Source organism: Mya arenaria, chromosome 12 (genome assembly GCF_026914265.1).
Source record: "Mya arenaria isolate MELC-2E11 chromosome 12, ASM2691426v1".
NCBI lineage: Eukaryota > Metazoa > Mollusca > Bivalvia > Myida > Myidae > Mya > Mya arenaria.
Genome location: NC_069133.1, coordinates 35,369,353 through 35,394,523, shown reverse-complemented (window position 1 = coordinate 35,394,523; position 25,171 = coordinate 35,369,353). Strand labels below are relative to the sequence as shown.

The window sequence follows — 25,171 nt, the reverse complement described above, 5'->3', positions numbered from 1 at the left end:
TGTCTGAGATGCGGGCTTAGGAGTGCATATTCACCAATTCACCTTGAGTCCGAGATTGAGATGCGGGCTCAGGTACCCATATTCACTAATACACATTGAGTCTGAGTATGAGAAACAGGCACAGGAGCCTTTATTAACTATTACACGTTTAGTCTGAGCTTGAGACGCGGACTCAAAAGGTCATTCTTACAATCAGTCTTAAGTCTGAGTTCAGACTCATGTGGCAAAACTGAATCTTTATTACATTGTAACTTTCCTTCAGATGAATTGCTGAATTTCATTACTTATTGAATTTATACCATTTATTTTGAAATGGTTCTTAGTTACTTGAGACTGTTTATAATCAAGACTGTGAGTTTAGGACTCTGGCTCAGAAAAGTGGATTTTAATGTTTCAATTTACTTTTAATGTAATTATTTTTTATAAAAGATGTGTGCCTGATTGTACAACAAGTAAGTAGTAATAAAAACAGCATGTTTTACAGGCCTTGCTCTTTGTGAGGGCAATTTTACCACAAACTCAAAATATGGAATTTCAATCCTGAGTTTCAAAATCGAGTTGTTTCACGGCATCTAAACGCCAGCTCCACCACTTAACGGTGGTGCAAAGAAAAAGAGCTGCCGACACTTCCGTGGTGGAGCTGTGCCCTATGTGTACATGAACAAACGTGAGTATGATTTATATTTTATTTGATAATTTCATTTAACGGACTTATTTCGAAAATCGGAGAATGTGGTACCGTGTAAGAACACTTCTACTGTAGGTTGGTTACTATTTCGTTTCAATATTGTGTAAACTGTGGTGCCAGGAGCTTTTCTCCCGAATTGGACTTGTGCATATTTTGAAATCTGATTACCTGCAAGTACATTTCGGTCCTTACACACCACGTACGAACATTCTCACGCATACAAACATAACTGCGATGTATAGTACCTACGCCGGAACACAACAAAACTGATAAGAACTTCTTAAAAAGGAAAAATGCACATATTTATAATAGTGGTGACGCTGTTGCCCTAGTGGTGGCGCTTTCGAGTAGTGATGGCGCTATCGAGTATGTTTTGCGCTTGAAGTAATATAAAAAGTTAACGCTTTTGGAATGAATACAAAAGTTGCTATGTTTATCATTCATTGTTATACTAGTTATGCATACTTCTTGCGGAAACAAAACTTCGCGAACTACCTTAACCTTACTGAAAACTTTTTCGAAAAGAAAAGGCTAGGTGCTGTTAATTTTTACCATAGAACTATCATGTGTGTCCGGTGCGGATAGAAAAATCCGACCCAAGTGCACGCGCGTAAGCCGGTTACGAGGCTTGCCGGCCATGCAGCGTGACCGAAGGACGGATTTTTCGATCCGGACCGGAAAAAACATGATTGATATTTTTCTTGCATATCTAAAATTATCATTTGTGGAAGAATTGACATTGAAAACGCACTTTTGTACATTTTACCAAAGCGCGCGTGAAACGTTGTTTACTGACGTCATAAAGCGCAGTTATTTTAAATCACTATTGATGTCAAATAGTAACTATTTAACTCGCGTTTTACGATTATTCATTATCTATTTTAATTAATTGCCTACTTATATATTTATTTGCGCTTTATTGAAATGAAATAATGTACTTTTCATAAACCATACAATAAAAGAAATAAGAAGTAGCGTGATGTTGCGCGTAACTCATCTTACATGGTGGTGTAAGATGCGGTTTTCCAGCACTGGTCAAATGATCGGAAACACACGTCCGGTATGCAAGAATACCTCTCTCATAACCGGACACACATGATAGATACTTATGGTAAAAATTAACAGCACCTAGCCGTTTGTTTACAAAATAGTTTTCAGTAAGGTTAAGGTAGTTCGCAAAGAGTTTTGTTTCCGCAAAAAGTATGCATACCCAGCATAACAATGAATAATATACATAGCAACTTTTGTATTCATTCCAAAAGTGTTAATTTTTTATATTACTTCAAGCGCAAAACATACTCGATAGCGCCACCACTACTCGACAGCGCCACCACTTTTATACATATATGCATTATTTCTTTTTAAGACGTTCTTATCAGTTGTGTTGTGTTCCGGCGTAGGTACTATACATAACAGTTATGATTGTATGCGTGAGAATGTTCGCACGTGGTGTGTAAGGACCGAAATATACTTGCTATGCAATCAGATCTCGAAATATGCACAAGTCCAATTCGGGAGAACAGCTCCTGGCACCACAGTTTACACAATATTGAAACGAAATAGTAACCAGCCAACAGTAGAAGTGTTCTTACACGGTACCACATTCTCAGATTTTCGAAATAAGTCCGTTAAATGAAATTATGAATTAAAATATAAATCATACTCACGTTTGTTCATGTAAACATAGGGCACAGCTCCACCACGGAAGTGTCGACAGCTCTTTTTCTTTGCACCACCGTAAAGTGGTGGAGCTGGCGTTTAGAGGCCGTGTGTTTATGAAAATGGGCCCTGATCAGTCAACTATTTATATCACGGACCTGTTTATATGCTTGTCCGTTTTTCAGAGAAAACAGTCAAGTTATTTCATATCCTTGACGGCACAGAAGACAAGAGTTATTCCCATAAATGTAAAAAAAGAAATCATGTTGGTAAGGTTTTGAAAATCTAGATATTGCCATGAAACTTGGCATACTTGTTTATTTAGACAGTAAGCACATATATAGCAAGTTCAATAACTCTGGATATCAGTGACCAAGTAGTTAAGAGCTATGACAAATATTGCTTGCTCTTGGTTTTAAATAATTGGTATATTGTTATAGCCTTGTGTTAGCATTTTTATACGGGCAATACTAAAAGGCTGACCAAATGGCTGCCCATATAGATATAGAGGGAAAAGGCTGACCAGGCCAAAAAAGGCTGACCAGGAAAATAAAATAGAATTGAAAAGATGTTTTTAATAAAAAAAAATGTTTTAATAAGTATTTATTCATTAACAGTATTGTATTTTTATATATAAAAAAACAAAATGAGTTAAGAAATCGTGATGTTATATTGATATCAAATAATTCAATAATTCAAGTCGATGCGATACATTCTATTTCATTATTTTATTAAATTATCGATTTATAGATAACAATTGATATAAATATGTACAGTTTTGCATAACTTTGTGTAGATCTGTAAATATGAGTAATTGAAACAAACGAAACAAACCCCTCAAATAAAGTGACTTTCATGGTAGCAGTTGCACGGGTTTGGTGAATGTGTGAGAAGATCACACGATATTATTAAAGTTGTTCCTTGTTATAACTTATCGTATATTTTATGGTTCCTGTATTATATTATTATTATTTTAGATTTCGCTGAAAAGTGAAAAAACATATATTGCTCTAGATAGTTAATAAATTGTGTGATTTGGATCGATGTGATTTTGATTATAATATTACGTGGATTTGTGTTTAGTTTATTCAAGTACTTGTGTTCATTTATAGACAGCTTAGTTTTTTGTGAATTTAACCTTTGACTTTAATTTTTAAACATTTTCATTATGGCTTTAATAGTTGGACATTCTCAGACAAAATACTTAGGTGGTTTAACTCAGTACCCAGTGTTCTCTTACTCGGGATTTACCGTGAGCGAATTCCAGGAGAAAAGTCTAGAGTTCTATGAGTTGGTGCCACACAAGTCGGTAAGTTATGTAGTGGAATTAAATATTGTATTAATTGACAATGGTATGCTACATATATGACTTACTTAAAATATGTCAGTTACTATTTGGCTATTGTAATGTTTGTTCTTAAAAATGTTTAATGTGAATTATGTCAAATAATTACGGCTATTTTGATGAATTATGAATTCAGGTATATTTAGTATGATAACTTGATAATTGAATGCAAATAAAAAACGAAACTGATCATGAACGAATTATAACTACATGTACTACAATCCTTTCCATTATGATCAATCAAGCGAGAAATTGTCACTAAGTACACTTTTCAACAATTAATAAGGATAAATGTTGCACAGTAGGTAATCTATGCCATATGTACTATCAAATAATATGAAGTAATGTATCGAAGTCATCATTTCCTCACAATATCATAATAAAGATAGAAACAATACACTACATGAATTATATACACACTTTGTGTTCTATTAACGTTAACAGATCAGTAAGTGTTTTGATGTGAAGTAAGAAGACGAAATAACAAAACATGCAACAATACAAATGCGTATTTGTTTGTACGAAACTAGCATATAGATAAATCTTTTTTTTTTGTTGTCCATGCCCATTTTATGTCACTGTCTCTATTTGTCGTAACCGGCGAAGTTTGCATACACATCCTTGTCAAAGGCTCGCAAATATTCTTGGATGCTCTCATGACAGAAGATGAATTGGTCCTGCAAGCACACAAATAAATGTAATGCTATTGGTTTCAGTAAATAACACAACATATCATAAACAAAGATACAAAATGGTATTTATGTGTATAATAATACACGAATGCAAATAATCGTATGGTATAAAATAAAAGCCATGCGCAATCCTAAAAATCAGCAGTTTAATAACGCTTATAAACTAGGACGTCTCGCTAAAATTATTATAACGAAAGACAGTTACCAAATTCGGAATCGCCAATCGTCGCATGGCCTTGACTTTCCTAACAGCATTCAGAATACTAACTTCGTGTTCTATGGCCATTTTCTGCAGCAGCATTGACACAACACAGAACAGACCCGTTCTACTTGCACCATCACTATGATCAACAATTATTATATAACAATAAGATTCAATCTAATTTAATTGAATAAAGTGTCTAATTACTTAATATGGAGTTCATATGAAATATAAATACACTTATAAAAAGCAGTTATTTTAACCCGATTGTGAAGACGACTATCATCTGATAGAAATGCTTCTAGATGTAGAAACCAGAGAAATGTCTAAAATATGACATTTTGATGAATGGCAAACTTATTTCTGCAAGCTGTCAAGCTGTACAATGCAAACATAGTAATACAATTCGTACAAACAATGAAGAAGAATCGGTCCATCTTTGTTTTCCTCCACGTCATTCAGAAAGGTAAGGAACGTTTCAATAGATAGAGGGACATTCTTCAGTTCATCCCATTCGGTAAACTGCATATGGGACAGAGTTTTCTCAGAAGGGTGCTGGAAGTGTATACAAATATTTACGAAATGCTCCATTTCCGTTATTTCGATTATATTTAATAAGCGTTCAACTCGGATTATGAGCATATCAATAACAGCACGCAATGCAAAGTTCACATTATTCAAGAGGCATAGACGAATACTTGGTGAAAAAATGATATATGAACGCCAACAAGGCAACTATGCATCGATCAGATTTGACAAATTATTTGTCAATGACACTATTTTCAACTACGATGACAGTAGTGATCGCATTATTCAGATTGGTAAACGCGCTCAATATAGACCGCGTGATCAGCCACCACATGTTCAAACAACACGTGGTCACATAAACAATGACGACGAGAGCAGACGATTGGTCCAAAGTCAGCGCGAGGGTCGTGACGTAGGAGAACATGGTATACCAGTTGGTGAGAATGCACCAATCAGCGATGAGACGGAAACCCCCGGAGATGACTTACTCTCCGATGCGTCAACCGACTAGGGATTCGGCCGATGCATACCAAATGACTACTCATATGGAACCACGAATATACACATTGTAACGTGGAACATTGCTGGGCTAAACAAACACTGTGAAAATATTTCATTGAAGAATTTTTTAAGCTCATTTGACATTATTTGCATTTGTGAAATTTGTAGTAAAACTCAGGGCGAATTTGATAATTTCATAGAGTCATATTTTCACTTTGATTGTATTAGAACAATGACCGATAATGCTATACGAAACAGTGGGGGAATCAGCGTTTTTATAAGTAGTGCTCTTTATAAGTTGAATATTATTGAACGTATATAAACGCATTATAACGACTGTGTTATATTACATATAAACTTGTCTTTATTGCATGATTGTAAAGATGTTATTATATACTTCACATATATTTCGCCTGAAGGATCCACATACTATAATCGAATGACTGAGGAAAATGGTATTTTGCAATTGTTTGACCATTTTGAAACCATTAAGCTTGATTATCCGGATACTTAATTGTTTTTGTCCGGGGATTTAAATTCACGTACGAGAGACTTTTTAGATTTTATCCCAAACGATAATCTTGACTTTATATTTGGTGACGTAGAATACGAGGGAAGTAATTTTGAAATTCCACGAAACAACAAAGATATTATTCGAGGGAACAATTTTGGTAAAACATTAGTGAACTTTTGCTGTATTTATGATGTGCATCTATTCAATGTAAGATTCCCTGGTGATATACGGGGAGAATATACTTGCTTTTCAAACGACGGAGTTAGTACCGTTGATTATATGATAGCCTCTTCTGGGTTTTTTCAATATGTTACGGATTTTTCAGTCTTGAATAAGGACGAATATAAGTAGTAGTAGAACGAAAACAGAAACATACTGTTGGCGGAGTTCGTTTAAGGATATTTTTGCTAACAATGTCCGGCATTTACTACAATTGCACGCACATGAAATATTACAGTCCTTGAATGAGGGCGTTAACCAATATATAAACAAGTTAACAGCACTATATTATGAAGCTGGGGAATGTATGAAATTTAGAACAAAATACGTGTATGATCAACCTCCATGGTGGGATGACGAGTGTTACACCTTAATACAACACAAAAATTCTGCTTTACGCTCATTTTGCCGTTCAAATAATATGTTTGACTTAAGAATATATAAAGATAAACGCAATGCGTTAAAAACCTGTTGCTGTATGAAACAGTACGACTGTCAACGTAGAAACAGATTGAACCTTGTAAACAGTCCTAATTCCAACTCGTTTTGGAAACAACTGAAACTTGGTATAAAGAAACCAAAGACTGTGTGTAGTATCTCTCCAAATGAGTGGTTTGATTATTTCAAAAGTTTACTATATGACAATAACGCTGTGTTAGTTGATCCTAATACTGAAAATATTCACAATTCAATTGATCATAGTGCTAGCCCACTTAACGATCCGTTTACCTTAAATGAGATAGAACATGCTACTTCTAATCTTGTTAATAATAAAAGCTGTGCACTAGATGGAATCCCTTCCGAGTTTTATAAATACACTTGTTCTGATATAGGACCTTTTTTGTTACACTTATTTAATAGCATTCTGTCGACTGGCATTTTTCCTGAGTCTTGGGGGCAAAGTATAATATGTCCTGTGTACAAATCTGGACCCAATACTGTACCGGGGAACTACCGGGGGATATCTATAACTAATACAATGTACAAAATATTTTCAGGTGCCATAAATAAAAGGCTATATAATTGGGCTGAAGACAACTATAAAATTGATGAATGTCAAGCTGGGTTTCGTCGTAATTACTCGACAGTCGATAACCTATTCTGTTTACAAGCCATGGTGCAAAAATATCTATCAAAAAAGGGAGGGCGCTTTTACTGTTTATACGTAGACTTTCGTAAGGCTTTTGACAAAATAAACCACGTTAAACTGTTCCAATCACTCCAAAATATAGGTATACATGGTAATGTTTTAAGAGTTCTTAAAGCTATGTATCACGATTTAAATTCAAGTGTTAAAACACCAGATGGTGCAACAAACTTGTTCCCATGTAATGTCGGTACAAGACAAGGATACAAGTCAAGTTCGACAATTTTGCTCCTATTTATTAATGAGTTATCAGCCCTTATACGAGAAAATGTGGTTCTGGGATTTTCATTACTAATGACATGCCAGATATTATTTGTCTAATGTTTGCAGATGACGTAGATAATTGTGCGGAAACGGTTTTTAAATTGCAACAACAATTAAACGTAATAGATAGTTTCTGTTCAAATACCGGTATGGAGGTCAATCTTGATAAGACTGAAATAATTGTTTTTAGAAATGGTGGCCCTTTACGAAATAATGAGAAATGGTTCTTTCGTAGCGTAAATATAAAAACAACATCTGTGTATAAATACATGGGTATATTGTTTAGTCCACAGTTGTCATGGACGCCAGCACAAGATAAACTAACAGCTCAAGCTCAAAAAGCTATTTTTGCTATTAAACGTTACCACAAACCTTTTGGTTATTTTCCAACAAAAGAACTGTTTAAAATGTTTGACACTAATGATAAAACCTATTCTATGTTATGGGTCCCAGATTTGGGGCTACACATTCTGTCCTAAGATTGAATATGTACAAAACGATTTCTGTAGGAAGCATATTGGTGTTAATAAAAGCACTAATACATGTATGATTCTTGGTGAATGTGGAAGATTGCCTTTATGTATAAATTATTTTTCTAATTGTATTAGATATTATTGCAAATTATTACAACTTTCTAATAATAGATACCCTAAACAATGTTACTTAATGCTCAAGTCGTTGGATGAAGTTGGACGCACTTGCTGGGCAACTTATATTAAGAATATGCTTTTTATGTATGGCTTCGGTTATATCTGGATATCTGAAGATGTTGGCGATATATCTATATTTATCAGTGTTTTTAAACGGAGAATTATTGATTGTTTCAACCAAAACTGGCACGATTCTATTAACAGTTCCAGTCGGTGTTTTCACTATAAAGAATACAAAACTTTGCTTAATGTGGAACGTTATTTATCTTTAGACATACCTTACAAACACAAAATAGCTTTCAGCAAATTTAGATGTTCAAATCATAAATTGTTAATTGAAACTGGTAGGCATAATAATATCCCAAGAGAAGAAAGCGTTTGTCGGTTTTGTCTAGATAATATTAACATTTTTGTTTTAGACTGTGAATACCATGCATTCTTTATATGTTGTAAATATAATGACATAAGAACGCAATATCTATTTAATTGGTATTCTAATAGTACTGAATTAGAAGATTTTTATAGGTTATTAAACACAAATCAATCTGAAGATTTACGAAAACTAGCTTATTATGTATACCATCTCCTTCTAAACATTAATGGTTAAGGGGAAATAATCATGATTTTTATTTACACTTTGCTTGTATCGATTAATTACCCTGACACAACTCATGCCTTTCTTGTATGTTATGTATTTTGGGCCAGTGGCCTTTAATTACTCAATAAACTGTTGACTTGACTTGACTTGATTCGTTGTGTCATGGAAATCATATCAATTAGTAATTGTTTGTCGCAACCAAAATAATTTTCCAGCATTTGATGGATACATATACTAAAGAATAAACATCCAAACGTCCAAAGATGTTATAAATCGTATTACCCCTGACGCTTTCTTATATCGTATCGTAAGGCTCCTCATAACATAATGTGGTTGTTTGGTTTCACGTGAAGAGCTGACTTCAAATGACCCCTTCGTCATTGCCTGCATGTTTTCCGCCGGGTAGTAAATTCCAACATTCTGTTAGTAAACAATGTCAGAAAACATTATTTACTCTTAACGAAAAATGTCCAAATCTTGATTTGGCCGGAAGTTGATTTGAATAATAAAGTAAAGAAACAACATGTGAAGCATTTACCCTTTGTTTGTCCATGTCTGGTTCAAAGCTGACAACACATGAACAGTTTTCTTGAACGATCAATGTCAGAAAGTCAGTAACGGTCTCTGGCAGTGGCGTCTGTGCAACCAGAAAGCGATTTTTTTCTTTGAAACTCTGTAGGAGGAAAATATTACTATCACGTTCTTACTGTATCTTAAGTATGGTAAAAGGGTATACAAATAATTACAAACACATTTATGTCTGAACCCAAGATCTACAGTGTATGTAATACGAAATTGAGAAATAATTAGAATTCATCTTCCTGTTCTCAACGTCTTATTTAAAACGCTTTTCAAGTTTATGGCAATAAAATGTATTGAAAAATTGCTAACTTATTCTAAGCCTTATTCACCCACATGTATGTACACCGCATTGATGTAATCTGAAGCTCCAGTTGTTAACCCAAGGTAGAGTCTTGGTCGATTTTCATCACCTACAATTACAAGTATTTGTCTGCTTAAGTGTGGCCTTTAAATTTGTCCATTTAGTTCGACTTGTATTATTATTGAAGAGCAATAAGAATGTTTGTTAAGATTTCCGTTTTTAGGTAAAACTACCGGGATACGGACTCAGTTTACATTTTGTTTCTTTGTTATTCATGCTTTTATCCCGTAATTAATCTAGGTATGTTTTGTTAAGAACTTAAAGGAAGAAGGAAATATTCACCAGGTATGTCTGCATTGGCTCGAATTTTAGCCAAGTGCTGTTTGTTCCTTTTGACTGCGTTTGCTTCCTGTTTCGATCGCTGTTCAATGGTGTGTAGCAGTTGCTGTATAGTATAGAATTCGTCATTGTTTTGTCAACGAATTTCAAGGACAGTTTTAAAATGATACTTTCCTGTTGAATCACAATATTTTCTTGTATGACCTCAAAAACCATAAAACAACGCTTGTTGAGTTTTAAAGACTAAATTAATTTACAAATACATTTCAAATATAGAACAGAATAATTCTACGAGTTCCAATATATCCAAACTTTCACCAAATGTAAGGACCTAAACTTCTAATACATATAAATTAACCTGGAATTGCCTGTTTAAGTCAGCTCTTCTTGTTGTCTTCATGTACTGTTGAAAGTGTTCTGCCTTGATCGGTGTACAATTGAATGTCAGGGAATACACAACAGCCTTGTGGAGATATTGATACTGCTCCTTCAAAACAATTGTCATATATGAATTAAACAATAATATTCAAATGTGATATTATAAATAAAGGGTTAAAATGCAATATATTGCATTCTAATTTGCTGATGCAGGAAAACATTCACAGAAGGACATTACTTGGATACCATAGGGTTCTTTAAGGATTCAGGACATATATTGAAAATCAATGTAACACGCCATGTGAAATATAATATTTTGCCCACTTAAAAACGCCATTGAAAAAATACTGGCAATCATTTACATTGCCACATGTGCTTTACATAAATATGAACTAAACATAGATATGGTGATTCAATTGTATTATACAAAAGTCTGTATCATGTTCGGCCTGTTCTGCCGCATGTTGACCACACATCCGGGTATATCAACCGCTCGTTCAGCTTCACCCTCCTTCGTCAGGATGTCCAGAGCAATATATGTGCCCGTTCGTCCGACACCAGTACTGCAAATACCGATAGTAGATAAATATCAATAAAATGATAGTCAGTTGCATGAAAGTACTTGTCTTTCATACCGTGCATGTACACTTTGATAGGTCTGCCGTATGTTGGGTCGTAATGTATTAATTTGGAAGTATTACGGTCAAACGTTTTTTTGAACCCCTGACGTGGCATCAAAGTTTGAATATCCGTCGGTTTATATCAGTAAAGTGAAAAAAAACACGTATTGGTTGTATCAAAGATAAACAAAAGCGAACAAAATAATTGATAAATTGCTCTTTATCATAAAATAGAACGGACATTCTTTTATTTTGACAGTATGTACATGTACATGTTTAAGAGGTGTTTCAAAATAAAAGCATTGCAAATTGGCGAAATGTATAAAGGTCATATCGTAATGAAAGTTCGATTTATTAAATACATAATTTACAGAGTTTCTTGAAAACACGATGTTTCAGCCACAATCATTTGAGCAATTTTAGCGTATTTTAAATATTTGGTCAAAACTTAGCTTGAGCGTTTAGATTTTATGAAGAGCACCAACTAACAATAACCTGTACTTATTACAATAAATAAAACAATGGCAAAAGAAACATCGAACACCTAACTTTTATGTGTACAATTTTCGAATTTACTGAGAATGGTAGGCATAACAACATCACGAAACTATACCTGCAGTGAATCAAAGTAGGTCCTTTAAATGATGTAGGTGTATTTAGTACTCTTTGTCTGAACTCAATGATTGCCGTGACATCGTCAGGAATGCCTTTGTCAGGCCAACATGTGAAGTGCAGTTGGAAGAAAGACCTTTCTTTGGAGGACTTAGAGAAAGCAAACACATGTATTTTTTACTAATAATACCGATGTTAGTAATACTTATTATTTGTCACTAATCTTATTTTCTAAATAAGAAACATCCAAAACGGTTTGAGATACGATTTAAAACTTTTTTTCCTAAATACGAACATATTCAGTAGTCAATATTTAAATGTTATTTCAATTCGATTTTCACCAAAACTGTTATGCATAATAACTGGTCTCGTTCTAAATTATTTGAAAGTAATAAATTTAAAATAATAAGAACATGACCTCTGATATTGTGTATAATTGACTCAAACATCGTCTTTAAATGTTCAGTGTTCATATTGAGTACGTGCAGTATGCAGCAATGACATTATTCAATTTAACATAACTGACTTGTACACTAAATTAAAAAAAGGAGTTTCTATCGCTTTTTTGAAGTAAGAGAGCACTGACACCGGTTACCTTCAAGAGGAAAACAAATGCATTTAGCAAGTTGTTAAAATATGTAGAATACTTCCGTATGCTTTGTAATAACGTTTGTATTACTGTTTTAATGTCAATAATCATTTTGATATGTACTACGTAAATAGTGAATTTCGCAATTGGTCTATCGTTTTAGCACATTAGAGCCACGTCAAGCACATAAAATGTAAAATATGTTTATACCCGTATTATTGTTAAAGCTCTCCTTGTAAACTCAGCATACATGTCCTCCGAATGGCATGTGATTCTGAACTCGCCATACATCATGCTAGTGCCAACGTTTGGCCAATACTGTTCACATTTAAGCGACTATAACACAACACATAAAGCTTACTAATGGTTTAAACATAGTTTTATGATTTTAATAATGTAAAGGTTAAGGCATGTTAATGCATATAATTTAATAAAAGTGTATCATTCCAAAACATTAATTACTGTGAATATTTCCTTAATAAATTTACATCTTGTTGCATTGGACAATATCATATTCTTTATTCAGATGGTAATATTCACACCGAGTATCCTTCATATTTTAATTCAACTATACTACCGCATTTTCAATCATGTTCGTGATCATGACAATTTTCTCGACCTTCTGTTGCCACACCATTTGCCAGAAGGGTTCAAATTCTTTTCCCAGTTGCTGCGACATTGGTCCTAAAGACATCATTTCAAATTGTAAGCTATACAGTCTATACTATTAAGTTCACAGTTGGAGCCCGGATTTCACAAAGAGCATTCAGTCCAAGAATGGAGGAAGCAAAATCAAATCAGGTATTTAATTTGATAAGATTCGAATAACTTCGTATTCAGATATGTTTTCTTGAAACTTGATTCAGGTACAGTCCTGGTGAACTACATATTTATTAAAGTATGTGTTTTAAGATGTAATTAAGTCCTAAGAGTGTGATAGTTTTACCAAGGGTGGCGATGTATTCTTTACTCTTCTTATAACCCTGCAGAAAAGGAATACAACGTCATACAGCGAGAAGGAATTTAATCACAAAACAGTTATTAACAAAAGGTACAGACATTCCTTGTATGGACAGAAATGATGTTTGTCAGACACATGTCAATTGTAATTGAGCATTTCATTGCAGATGGAAATGGATAAACATCCCCAATGACAGACTTGCGGTCATTTGATGCATGTTAATGTAGCCTGAGCCTCAGTGACACGTGTGGGCTCGTTATTAGTATGTTAAGGCATAAACGGGAATAAGCTTACTCTCTAAATATACATTATTTAAATCATATGTTTTTCTTTCATCACTTAAAAATATACTAAAATCACAATAATAAACTTGAAAATGATAAAGATAAATTACCAAGTATTTTAAAGTTATAACATCAACATGTATCAACATGTAAGTAAGACCATGTTAATATAACATAAGTATAATACTTATAATAGCAAATTAAAAAGTAAATTGAACGAATGGGAGAGGGTGATTCAAATTCAGTAATTTGAAATCAATTTAGACGATCATTATTGTTAAAAAATTGAAACAACCCGAAGAAATATAGTGAATATAACAACGCTTGCTATCAAAATACCTTAAAATTTGCAAACTATTTCCTTTGTTACATATTATCATTTTTTCTCAATCTGAACAATCGGCCCATTTTGTTATATGTGTTTTATTAAGCAAACCTCAAATGCTTACATCGATAAAGCTTGCATTGATATAGTCCGAATCTTCATCTCGAAGCTTTACTCTGCAATCGTCATCTGCGACAAAGCAAAATGAAACTATGAGTTAGATAATATGCATTGTTTTTTAAACAAATTATTAATAAAACAAACAAAATGCAGTCGTACGATTGCACATTCACTTTTAATAGGTTTGTGCCATTGTAAACGAACATGAAATGGAGGAAAATGTGCTGTATAAGAAGTATTATGCCACACTAGCGCACAAATCGAAACTATTTTGATACCGTCTCCAAAGGACCAACTTTGCTGACGATGTCATATCTACAGTCATCAACATAGTGGTTGGTGTATAATGCACCAGTCAATTGTAACCACGGCCCCCAGGTCCGGGGTATACCAGGGAAAGCCAGGGAAATGGGCCATGTTTTTACCATCCAGGTGCCTCCGCAGTGCCGTGTGAATGCGGTGGTTTTGTCTTCGCGCAAAAATAGCGGGGAATTGGTCATACCTAGGATCCCTGTGGTTCAGGGGCATTTGGCGGGGATTTTTCCAGCAGTGTGTCCCCGCAGGTCGGGGATTTTATCCGGGCTTTACCCGAAAGTCAAAGTCCCCGCTATTATCTGGACCTGAGGCGTTGTTACAATTGACTGGTGTATAATTAGTCTATACATACATGGATATATTCCCCTGTATCTGTTCCTTGGCACGTTATCACTTCTTTGTGAGTGAGCATACGGCTTAATGAGTCCTTGTTGAAAGCTCTAGTAAATATAGTTAAAGCAGTACTAAGAATAAATCAAAAGTCACAAATACAATAAATCATTGTAGTAAGAGAGAAATATATATTTTTGAGTATGTATGTTTTTGAAATCGAGGCATACGTATTATTTTCCAAGCTGAACTACTGATAAACTATCCATTTTTCAATCCCAATGACTTCCACCTAAATCAAATACAAGGCCTAATGATAGTGTGTTTCTACGTTTATTGAAGGATCGATTCAAATCAGAAAAAGCATTCTGGATTTAAATGAATTTGCCAAAACTCGTTTTAAAGTGGAACAATATAGGTTATGCAAAACATATTTGTTTTAATTTTAATGCATTATCATGCTTCAATCATTTGACTGTAAATATCAAAACAAAACGACACGCATACGTTTTGTTTACAGATAGATAATGTTAGCGATATTTTGACGCTTTTAAGTGGGAATATTTAGGCCGCATAGCTATTAATTAGAACAAAATATTATCAAGATATTATTTTTTAAACTGTATACAAATCATATGTTGTTTTACTTCTGATTTGATCTAAAGAGTCAAATGAGTAAAATTTTATAATCATAATGCATTCAAGAAATTAAATAGTGTGCCCTTTTAAGGCAATATCTTTTTTAAACGGAGATAATAATAAATTGATAACCATATTTTAATAATACAATGAAAATTGCAGGGACAAGGCAAGTAGTCGAAAATATACTAACGCTAAAAACAAACTTACGCCATCACTCAAATAAAAACAGCACAAACAAACCACACCCTCCTTAAAATGGCTTTACCGATAAATAATCGGATTTGAGCGGTCAGTTAGACTGTTCACTGGAACACGAGTCTACTGGGGGCTTAAACTCTTGGAAAGCATATTCCGTGATAAAATGTCTTAGTGTGCCATTTAGGCTATTTTTCAACATAGATGTAGTGTCAGAACACTTACATCAAATACGGCTCTTGTACCATCTTCTGTCAATGAATCAATATAGTGCTCAAGGGAATCAACAGAAATTTTAGGCTTCTGCAGAGCGACCGAGTTATTGATGTATTCCGTAGTGTTTTCTTCTTCGTGAATGACATCTGTATCTGTAATAACCGTAAATACATAATCTATACATACTGCTAGTGGGCAAATGCCAGATCCAATTCCTTGAACTTCTATGATCTTGAAAAATGAAGGTTACGGTGAAAAGGAACTATGAATACAACACGGGTAAGGTGTGGTTTTCTTTTTACCGGTGTAGTTTGTGTGTACAACCACACTCTTATCCCAACAATCCCGAATAAAGTAAAAACGTAAATGGTAAATTTTATCAGAGTATGCATTAACTTGAGGAAACTCAATAATAAAACTAGAAATGTGTCCATAGGACACGGATGCCCCCACTTCGGTTTTTTTGTCACAGAAAATAAGCCATAATGATTTTTGAAGTATTTTTGGCAAAAAAGGGCCGTAACTCCTAAATGACTAAAGCGATTTCCATGACTATCGAACTTGATCAAGATATTATGGTCACAAACATGTGTTTAAAGTTTGGTGAGGATTGGACAAACAGTTTTCAAGAATTAGATCGGAAACAATCTTCGGGACGTATTTTTCAAGTCTTTTTTTGCAAATAAAGGGCCGTAACTCCTAAATGACAAAAGCGATTTCCATGGCTATCGAACTTGATCAAGATATTATGGTCACAATCATGTATGTAAAGTTTGGTGAGGATTGGACACATACTTTTCAAGAATTAGATTGGAAACATATATTTTTGAAGTATTTTTGGCAAAAAGGGCCGTAACTCCTAAATGACTAAAGCGATTTCCATGACTATCGAACTTGATCAAGATATTATGGTCACAAACATGTGTTTAAAGTTTGGTGAGGATTGGACAAACGGTTTTCAAGAATTAGATCGGAAACAATCTTCGGCACGTACGTACGTACGTACGGACAGACAGACAGACGTACTTACGGACAAGGGCAACCCTATATGCCGCCACTTTGTGGGGGCATAACAAATAATAATAATAAACTAATAGGTAACCCCAAGAAGACTTGTTTTGTACAAAGTTTGTAACATTCATCCAAATATCCATCTATCCTTACACGTAATCCGACAGACAAACTGACATACACATATTAAAAGCATACACACTCACTCACATGCACACACACACGCACACACGCACAGTAAACACACGCACAGAAAACACACACACTCAAACACGCACGTACGCACGCAAGCACGCAATGCAATACAAGGCAATTTACATTTTGTGTTCAATTCTTCGGTACGAATGACTTCTGAGGTGGTCTGAGAATTTCTTCCGAGTCTTTTCAAGGCAAACATGCGAATAATTCTGTAAACGAAATGGCCATAATGAGCATATATTGCTAATTTGAGTTATAGCTGAACATGACATAATGCAAGTGCTTTAAATATATGTGGATGTGAATCACTGTTGAAATAAATGTTAATTGAAAATACATAACCTTATGCTGCCTGTTGACTGACAGTAAAGAAGGTATCCAAAACATTCATAGAGGGGAAATTACCCTTGACAGTATTTGAACTTAAAAATTGCATCTGCGACAACTTTTTTTCCTGTGAACGCTAGGTATATAAGTTTGAGTCTGCTTAAATGACAAATGTATATAAACAAATACGTCAAGAGTTGACAATTTCACTGCGCCAATTAATAAAAATAAGCTGGACTTGACCGGCAATGGTTTTGAACGAATGATTACGATTTTCGTTCCGCTGTTTTTTTTACAAAACGAGTGTACTTTCCGTAGTCATGAAAACCAGTGTTGTATATTAAATAATAACGATTATAGAAGTCAAACCAACGATTGTTCATGTCAAGGTTGGTTGAAATTATGTTATGGTTTAAGAGGATAAGTCTTCTGAAAAGCTCATAAATCCATGTAGAGCTAAATTATTAAGTGGCCATTATGATATTGAATTGTTTCGAGCACACATTATGTAGAAACAGGAAATAAGGAAGTCATACAAAATGTAACACCATACTACAAAACGATACAAAACACAGCAACAACTTAATGATGAGCAAAATTAAAACGTGCATACCTTTGACGAAGAAGTAATATTGAAATAATGCAAATGATTACAACACCACCACCTATTCCCCCCGCAATAGCTCCTACAGGCGTCTCAGCTTCTACGGACTGCTTTTTAACTAAATCAATAAATATGTATCTTTTAAATATATCAATTTTCTTTACATCAGGTAAAACATTAACTAGCGCAAAACACTGCGTTAATGAAACAGAACCAGAATATAAATAATCTCAAAACACGTGCTGAAAACACGAATTTCAATAAAATTAAATATGAAAAAGCTCAATAATACACATAATAACAAAAACAAAACATAAAAACCTGGGCTATTATTTCAATGAGTAGTGTTGATTCTCACCTGTGTATTCGTAGCTACAGTCTTTATCTTTGTATCTTATTTCGCAGGAAATGCAACTTCCGGAATCGTCTGGATAATATCCATCCTTACAACCGTTAGTACATTTACCATCGGACATTGAACATATCCTGCCTACACACTTATCAGAGCAACGTAGAATACAAGAATGTCCGTAAAATCCTTCTTCGCACTGGTCACATTTACCTCCGGTAAAATTAGACTGGCAATCACAGAACCCGTTATACCTCTCACAATTCAATGCTAAACAACCTCTACTACAATTATGTTGACAATAGTTCCCGTATGTTCCTCCTATACACATTTCGCATTTTGAACCGTTAAAACCTTGCGTGCATTCACACGATCCATCTCTCATGCAAATTCCACCACTGCATCCTACAGAGCACGTAGTGTTGCATTGTTCTCCATAGTATTTAGTATCACATGCATTGCAAATTCCATTTCTCATACATGTTCCATTACTGCATCCAACAGAACAACTTTTGTTGCAGTATTCCCCAAAGTAACCGGTAACACATTCATTGCATGTTCCATTTCTCATACAACCTTGATCAGTGCATCCAAAATAGCACGTATTGTCGCATTGTTCTCCGTAATTTCCAGCCAAGCAATTCCTGCAGGTACCATTTCGCATACACACTCCACCACTGCATCCGCTTGGGCATTTTGTTCTGCACTCAATTCCATAATATCCAGTTATACATTCCGTGCAAGACGAGCCAGGAGTAAACTGTTTACTACACTGGCAACTTCCATTGTCATTACACGTGCCATTCATACATCCGGTAGAACAAGCTGTTTGACAGAAAGTCCCCTTTTTGTAGAATCCTGCCTTACAAGAATCACATCCGTCTTTCAATGTACAACGGCAATTTTGATGCGTGCAGTTTTGTGAGCAAGTTATACCATATTTTCCATGTATGCATGTTTCACATTTGTTCCCTTCGAAATTGTCTGCGCATGGACTACAAGTTCCATCCGTTTTATTACAAGTCCCATCACTACAACCGACTGAGCATGTCTTCTTACAGTTACTATTTACCTCATAATGCGTGTCGTTACACGTTGTGCATATTGATCCGTTATATTGGTCGCATGTATAGCATTGGACGGGACATTTATTTTTGCACTTGTAACCAAATATGGTATCAACGCAGCCATCATGACAGAAATCGTCTACATATATCACCTTAGAGAAGCACCGTGCTTCTCCACCCTTACAACAGGCACACCTTAGGCTGCAGTCAACCTCCGTCCCGTTTATTGTTACAGTCACTGAACGATAATAAATAGAAATGATAAAATCAGTTTCTTTGGCATTCGTTTTTCACTCAATGAAAAAATATATACCATTAAAAAAAACATTATTATATAATAAAATAAAACGTGTACATACCAGAAATATATGATCGAGTTATGCAAAACAAAACTAATATGTGGAATATCATTATGTTTGTATCCGCACTCTTTATCCGCACTGCAACAGAAACAAATAGAGGAATAGGTCAAGGAGAATCAATGGTAGATAAGTATGCAAAACAGTGTGGGCTAAATACGACATCCACAAACCGTTTGAAAAGCTGGTTCATGTAATTTCATGTATACTATATTTTGGGGCCATACTGTGTAAAACATTGACTTTTAAAAGAACTAAGATGTTGGAAACGAAGTCAAGATAAAATTAAAGTAAAGCGAAGTTTGCATGTGTTTTACTTGAGTATTTTGAATAATTTAACTCAAAACGGCTTATTGTGTGGCTCAATGGCGTCTCATGCCGCTGTTTTTCTCGTTCAGAGAAGGTTTGAATTAAGATTAATCAAACTTGCATCATTTACGAAAGTGTTTTCTTTGCTTTCGTTGAAGCGTTTCGTAAAACTATTTCAATGTATATTTAACACTAAAATGTGATTAGTCCTTGCCCAGACGACCAATTAACTTTTTACATATTGCACATTTTATCTCGAATAAATCGAATACGTTAAGCAGAAGCAAATATTACTTATAGTTAAAGTATTTACTGTTCGACTAGACATTGAAGTATATATATCAACAGAATGGACAAATTTAATGGGGGCTCGAAGTCATTTTAAGGTTCATGTATATAAGGGACTTAGGACATACCGGATATACGTATATCGTTTTGCATCGTCACTTTTAGTAAATTGAAACGAAAATACATACTTTTAATACAAGCTGCATATGTATCAATATATGACACATTAAATGTATATTTATTGAATTAGATTTATATGTTGATCCGCATTTCACCACTGTGACAGATGAAGTCAATTGAACCCCATAACACAAGTGTGGTTGTAAGTCGCAAAAAAATAACAAGTTTTTTCACGGTGAATTAAACTGAAATGAATTCGTATGAATTTTATTTTTTATCAAATCACGCCTTTCTGATATTTGAACATTACTCACTAGCGACCTTATGTTCTATCGATATTCATTTCCCGGTGATACACGTTTTTTTGCTACCCGTTTTGTGCAAGTGCTTGAACCACAGAATCAGGAATAAAAATCAAAAGCGAGTGAGTGTTAATCTGAACAATTTAAAAAGGCATCTTGAAAACACTCAGTGTCTGAGAACTTCTCTTAATTTGGTACATGCAATATGAATTAAGTTCAAAAATGTTACTTTATTGAATGTTGGCGTTAAGACTGCTAGTAAATGGTTGACTGCTTATTGATTTTTTAAAAAGAGTTACCTACGTAAGGGGACACGCATTTGGCACCCACCATTTAGAGACCGAACTGATTTTATAACTTAATTTTCATGTCAACGGTTCACTCAAGTAATACGTGTGTACAGTTCCTGCTATAGATAGGTTTTGACTCCGCCGTATTTATAAGACATATTTTAAAACTAGAATAAATAGTAATAAAACCATTTCGCGGCAAAAATATCTGGCCATGTGTCCATGTGAGGGGCCACGAGAATTTTCCACGTGACCTCTTGGTAAAGATACAGTCACACATTTATTGTTTATTTCTTTAACCAGATTGGTTGCTGAAGCTCTGTGGGGACTTTAAAGGACAGCAATCGGTGCTGGTAAAAGAATGGCCTTGTCCTGAATCCCATACCGCCATCCGGCAAGGGTTTCCGAGAAAGGAATATATGGTCTCTAAGTAATAATAAAATCTTAGATAAGGGTAATAATTATCAGACGAAGTTTCCTTTTAACAACAAATTTTTCCCATCTTACATTACAATTGGAATTGTAATGGTCTGATTATGGTGGGTGCTCAAAACTGGCGACACATCCGTTTTCGTCAAACGAAATCCAAATCAAAAGCAGTTGGTGCCTAACCCTAGTGTTGGTTTAAAATTATGCCTAATGCATTTTATGTTCAAGTGACTCGCTCATGTTTTGGACCAAAAATTAGTTTTCCTGGTAATGCATCTGAAAACACTTATTTTATAAATTTTACTGTAAGATATCGAAATTGCATAAATAAATCCAGTAAAGCTTATAGCAGTATTTTGATTTTAGTGGGGTTCGAACCCACGCCGGTAAAGTCAGGAAAAAATAAGAAAACAGCCGGCAAGTCCACACGGCCACCGGGACTTTAAAAAAGGGTGGATATATTGACTTATTAAGGATACATGGATAACATCACGTGATAATGTCAATCAACCTATCAAGCAACACCACAACCGTAATTAAATTTGAATCGCTTTATAAACGCTTACGTGGTCTTCAAAGACGATATTTCACCAAACATCAACAATTGCTGAAGGGTTCCATCTTTTGGTATTTTTGTTTTAACATTTTTCATGATTTGCCACACTTTATTTCGTAATTAAAAAAGGTGCATTTTACAAACCATGAGCGAGTCACTTTAAGATACATCATACATACTATATAATATAATAAAATAATCATGATGAAGGTTTTGCTGCAAGACAGTTTAATTATGAAACAAAAGTACCACTTCACAACAATTTTTTGTTTATTTCAGGAAATTAGTCACAACCATCTACAATAACATAGGGACATATGCAGAGGCTGTATCAATGCAGTTATTAATGGCTTGTCTGTTTCATGATAAATTATTGGTAATTGAAGGTTTAAAATCATATGAATGTGAATGTACATATATGTCTGTGTAAATTCTAAGTCATAAAGCAAATGTAAGTAAAACATGTATCTCTTGATAGAAAAGATTATACCAAATGCAATTAAATGTAAATATGTGTAAACAAAATATATTAATATGAGTCGCCATGTTCCAGCGGTATAAACATGCAAGTATTTCAGGCTAAGCAGTACATTTAACTTAATTAGGGTAACTAAGGTAAATCGCCATGGCTCGTTTTTATCAATATCAGAAAACGTGTTTCATGAATTTACTATTGAGTTTTCTTATATCATGTTATATCCTCCATTAACAAACATAAATTCACTAAAGTTTAAAAAATAAATTAATATAAGAAATCAGTTTATTATCATTGTTAAAATTTATAAATCATGATTTTAATGTTAAATTCAAATACTCTATTTTAGATATGTTTTCAGTTTGTCGGCAGTTTAACTGAGATGAAGTTGCTGTTGAACCTGTATACTATAGTAGTTTCAGTATAAAGCAAATACTCCTAAGAAGATAATTTCGTACCATCAATTTTCCATTGCAGTTGATGCTATATGATCTACTGTACATCTAAAGACAATTGGTGTATTCCATACAATTATCAAATTCCTACTATTAGTCAGCCTCAAACTTTTGATATGATCATTATAATCGCTTTTGTCTTTATATTGTTTATTTCATGCTGTTACATTTAAACATGAAACTAAAGTTAAAGAAACTGGCTCTTGCTTTATATGCCTGTGCAGTGTGCATTATAATGTGTCACTGTTATATCTCGAATAAATACCTATATAATTATAAACCTATATTCTCACTCTTTTTTGCAGATATTTTTACAAATAATTGTTCATTTACTTTTGGTATCAAATAACCATTAATCTTGTATGTTGTATTATTCTGCGCTAGCATTATTTTCATCTAGAAATGTGAAAATACTTTTGATGGTTTTTTATCTATACTAATAATGTTATATTGGCACTCATAAATCTTGTAGAGTTTTAAATATGTACTCGCATAAATGGTGCAGTAAAGTATGTTGTTTATCTCCATTTACAGATGAAATCATTATTCAACAGGGGTTTCACAATCAAACAATACAGTCACTCTCCAATTTGGGCATCATATCTGTATTTTGACATTATACTAGACACACTATTATTGATTATGTTTCTGTATATATTAATACATTGTCAGCTGCAGCATTATTGCTTGGTTTATAAAATGGGTAAAATACTTAGGTTAAATTAACGTAAGAAAAACGTTTCACTTTCACTCCTGGATATCTGACTTATCGTAGTTAGTAATATTGAACTATTACGTTCCCGGTAATAATGATTGAAATCTGTTGATGCAGCGCATTAGTTTATAGTAACTATATCACAGAACTCGTAATATTAGCAATTATACTTTTTATCAACACCATTGGGCATCCTTCATAACAAACAGTATTAAATCGATATAAATTCTTTAAAAAGAACGAACCTTGAATAAAATCGAATTAATCCAAATCGTGAGCAACTGTCGCATTAACATATATCGCAGGAAGAGAATGCTGAATTAAAAGTTTATGCATTACTACATTAAATATAAAAACTTATGTCCTTCTTCCTTACGAAATACACTATTATTGGTTAACGTTTGCATCTAACCACATTTAAGTCAATACATACATGAATTGCATTGAAACATAGACACGTGTTCCGAACTATCCAACATACTAAATTAATCAAGTTAGATAACTCTATCATGCATTTAATGCAAAGAATTGCCATTTATCGTTGAACACAGAAATTCTGGTGAAGGTTTTGCAAGTATGCACACATTGGCTGAAATCTCAGCAACTCCTTGATGTATTGCATTGAGTCTTTATACAATGGTACCCAACTATCCAACCTACTTGAATAACCAAGTAAGATAATTCTATTTTGCAAATAATGGCCCTTTATTATTGGACTTTGAGATTCTGGTTAAGGGTTTGCATGGTACCACATTTTGATAAGGCAATACCTCAGCGAATACATAATGTATTGCATTGAAACATAAGTTAAAAAACACCATCATGCATATAATGTATTATTTGACTTAGAAATTCTGGTTAAGGTTTTACATGTACGCACATATAAGTCGATAACTCAGCAACTACATGATGTATTGCATTGACACTTTAAACAATCAAGTATGGTAACTTTATCTGGCATATAATGGAAATATTGCCCATTTTTTTGCATTTAATCTAATTTTGCAGTGATCGATGCATGTTTCATTAAAACTTTGCAGTCCTTAAACTCAAAAGCGGCGTTATCAGTGTGTGTATACTACGTGATATATTACGTCATATATGCTACGTCGGAAGGCTTAAAATAAAGACTTAAATCAAAGATAACTTTTCCTTTACCACACTATTGTAAATAAAACAAAGGGCAGTCTATGCCGCTTAAAGAGCCCCACCTTCGTTTTATTACCGAAGTTTGATAAGGTAATTATTTTTATCAAACACTTCGACACACTTGCTTCCAAAATAATGTTTTGACAGTGCTCTGGCAGACGGCCGTAATGTGAAAAGGTTTGTCGAAGTGTTTTAACAACCTAAACCCCCAATCAAACTCTGGAAAAAAGACCGAAGATGGGGCTCCGTAAACGGCATAGACTGCGCTAATTTTCATTAAAAATGGTGGAGAAATAGTGAAGTAATCTTTGTTTAAAGTCTTCATTAGAAACTATTGCCTTCCGAAGTAGCA

The 25,171-nt window shown here is 34.1% G+C and overlaps 1 protein-coding gene across 9 annotated transcripts; it reads right to left on the bottom strand.

Moving 5' to 3' along the window:
• Positions 1-3,056: 3,056 nt before the first annotated feature.
• LOC128212240 (multiple epidermal growth factor-like domains protein 10) lies at positions 3,057-24,037 on the bottom strand. 9 transcript variants are annotated; one of them, XM_052917591.1, is made up of 21 exons: positions 23,916-24,037; positions 19,732-19,812; positions 18,315-19,610; positions 17,966-18,074; positions 17,146-17,234; positions 15,826-15,968; positions 14,786-14,873; positions 14,123-14,187; positions 13,375-13,411; positions 13,006-13,112; positions 12,639-12,764; positions 11,841-11,989; positions 11,035-11,170; positions 10,588-10,716; positions 10,233-10,335; positions 9,923-9,999; positions 9,546-9,680; positions 9,290-9,427; positions 4,999-5,141; positions 4,590-4,725; positions 3,057-4,369 (listed from the first exon to the last, which is right to left on the bottom strand). In XM_052917591.1, the coding sequence occupies exons 2-21, from the start codon at positions 19,781-19,783 to the stop codon at positions 4,277-4,279; spliced, it is 3,351 nt and encodes a 1,116-aa protein (XP_052773551.1). In that variant the 5' UTR covers positions 19,784-19,812; positions 23,916-24,037; the 3' UTR covers positions 3,057-4,276. The 9 variants fall into 9 exon arrangements, 8 of the variants coding, with proteins under 8 accessions (XP_052773551.1, XP_052773553.1, XP_052773554.1 ...); XM_052917593.1 differs by having other exon boundaries at positions 13,048-13,112; XM_052917594.1 differs by lacking the exon at positions 9,290-9,427.
• Between the last annotated feature and the right edge of the window lie 1,134 nt (positions 24,038-25,171).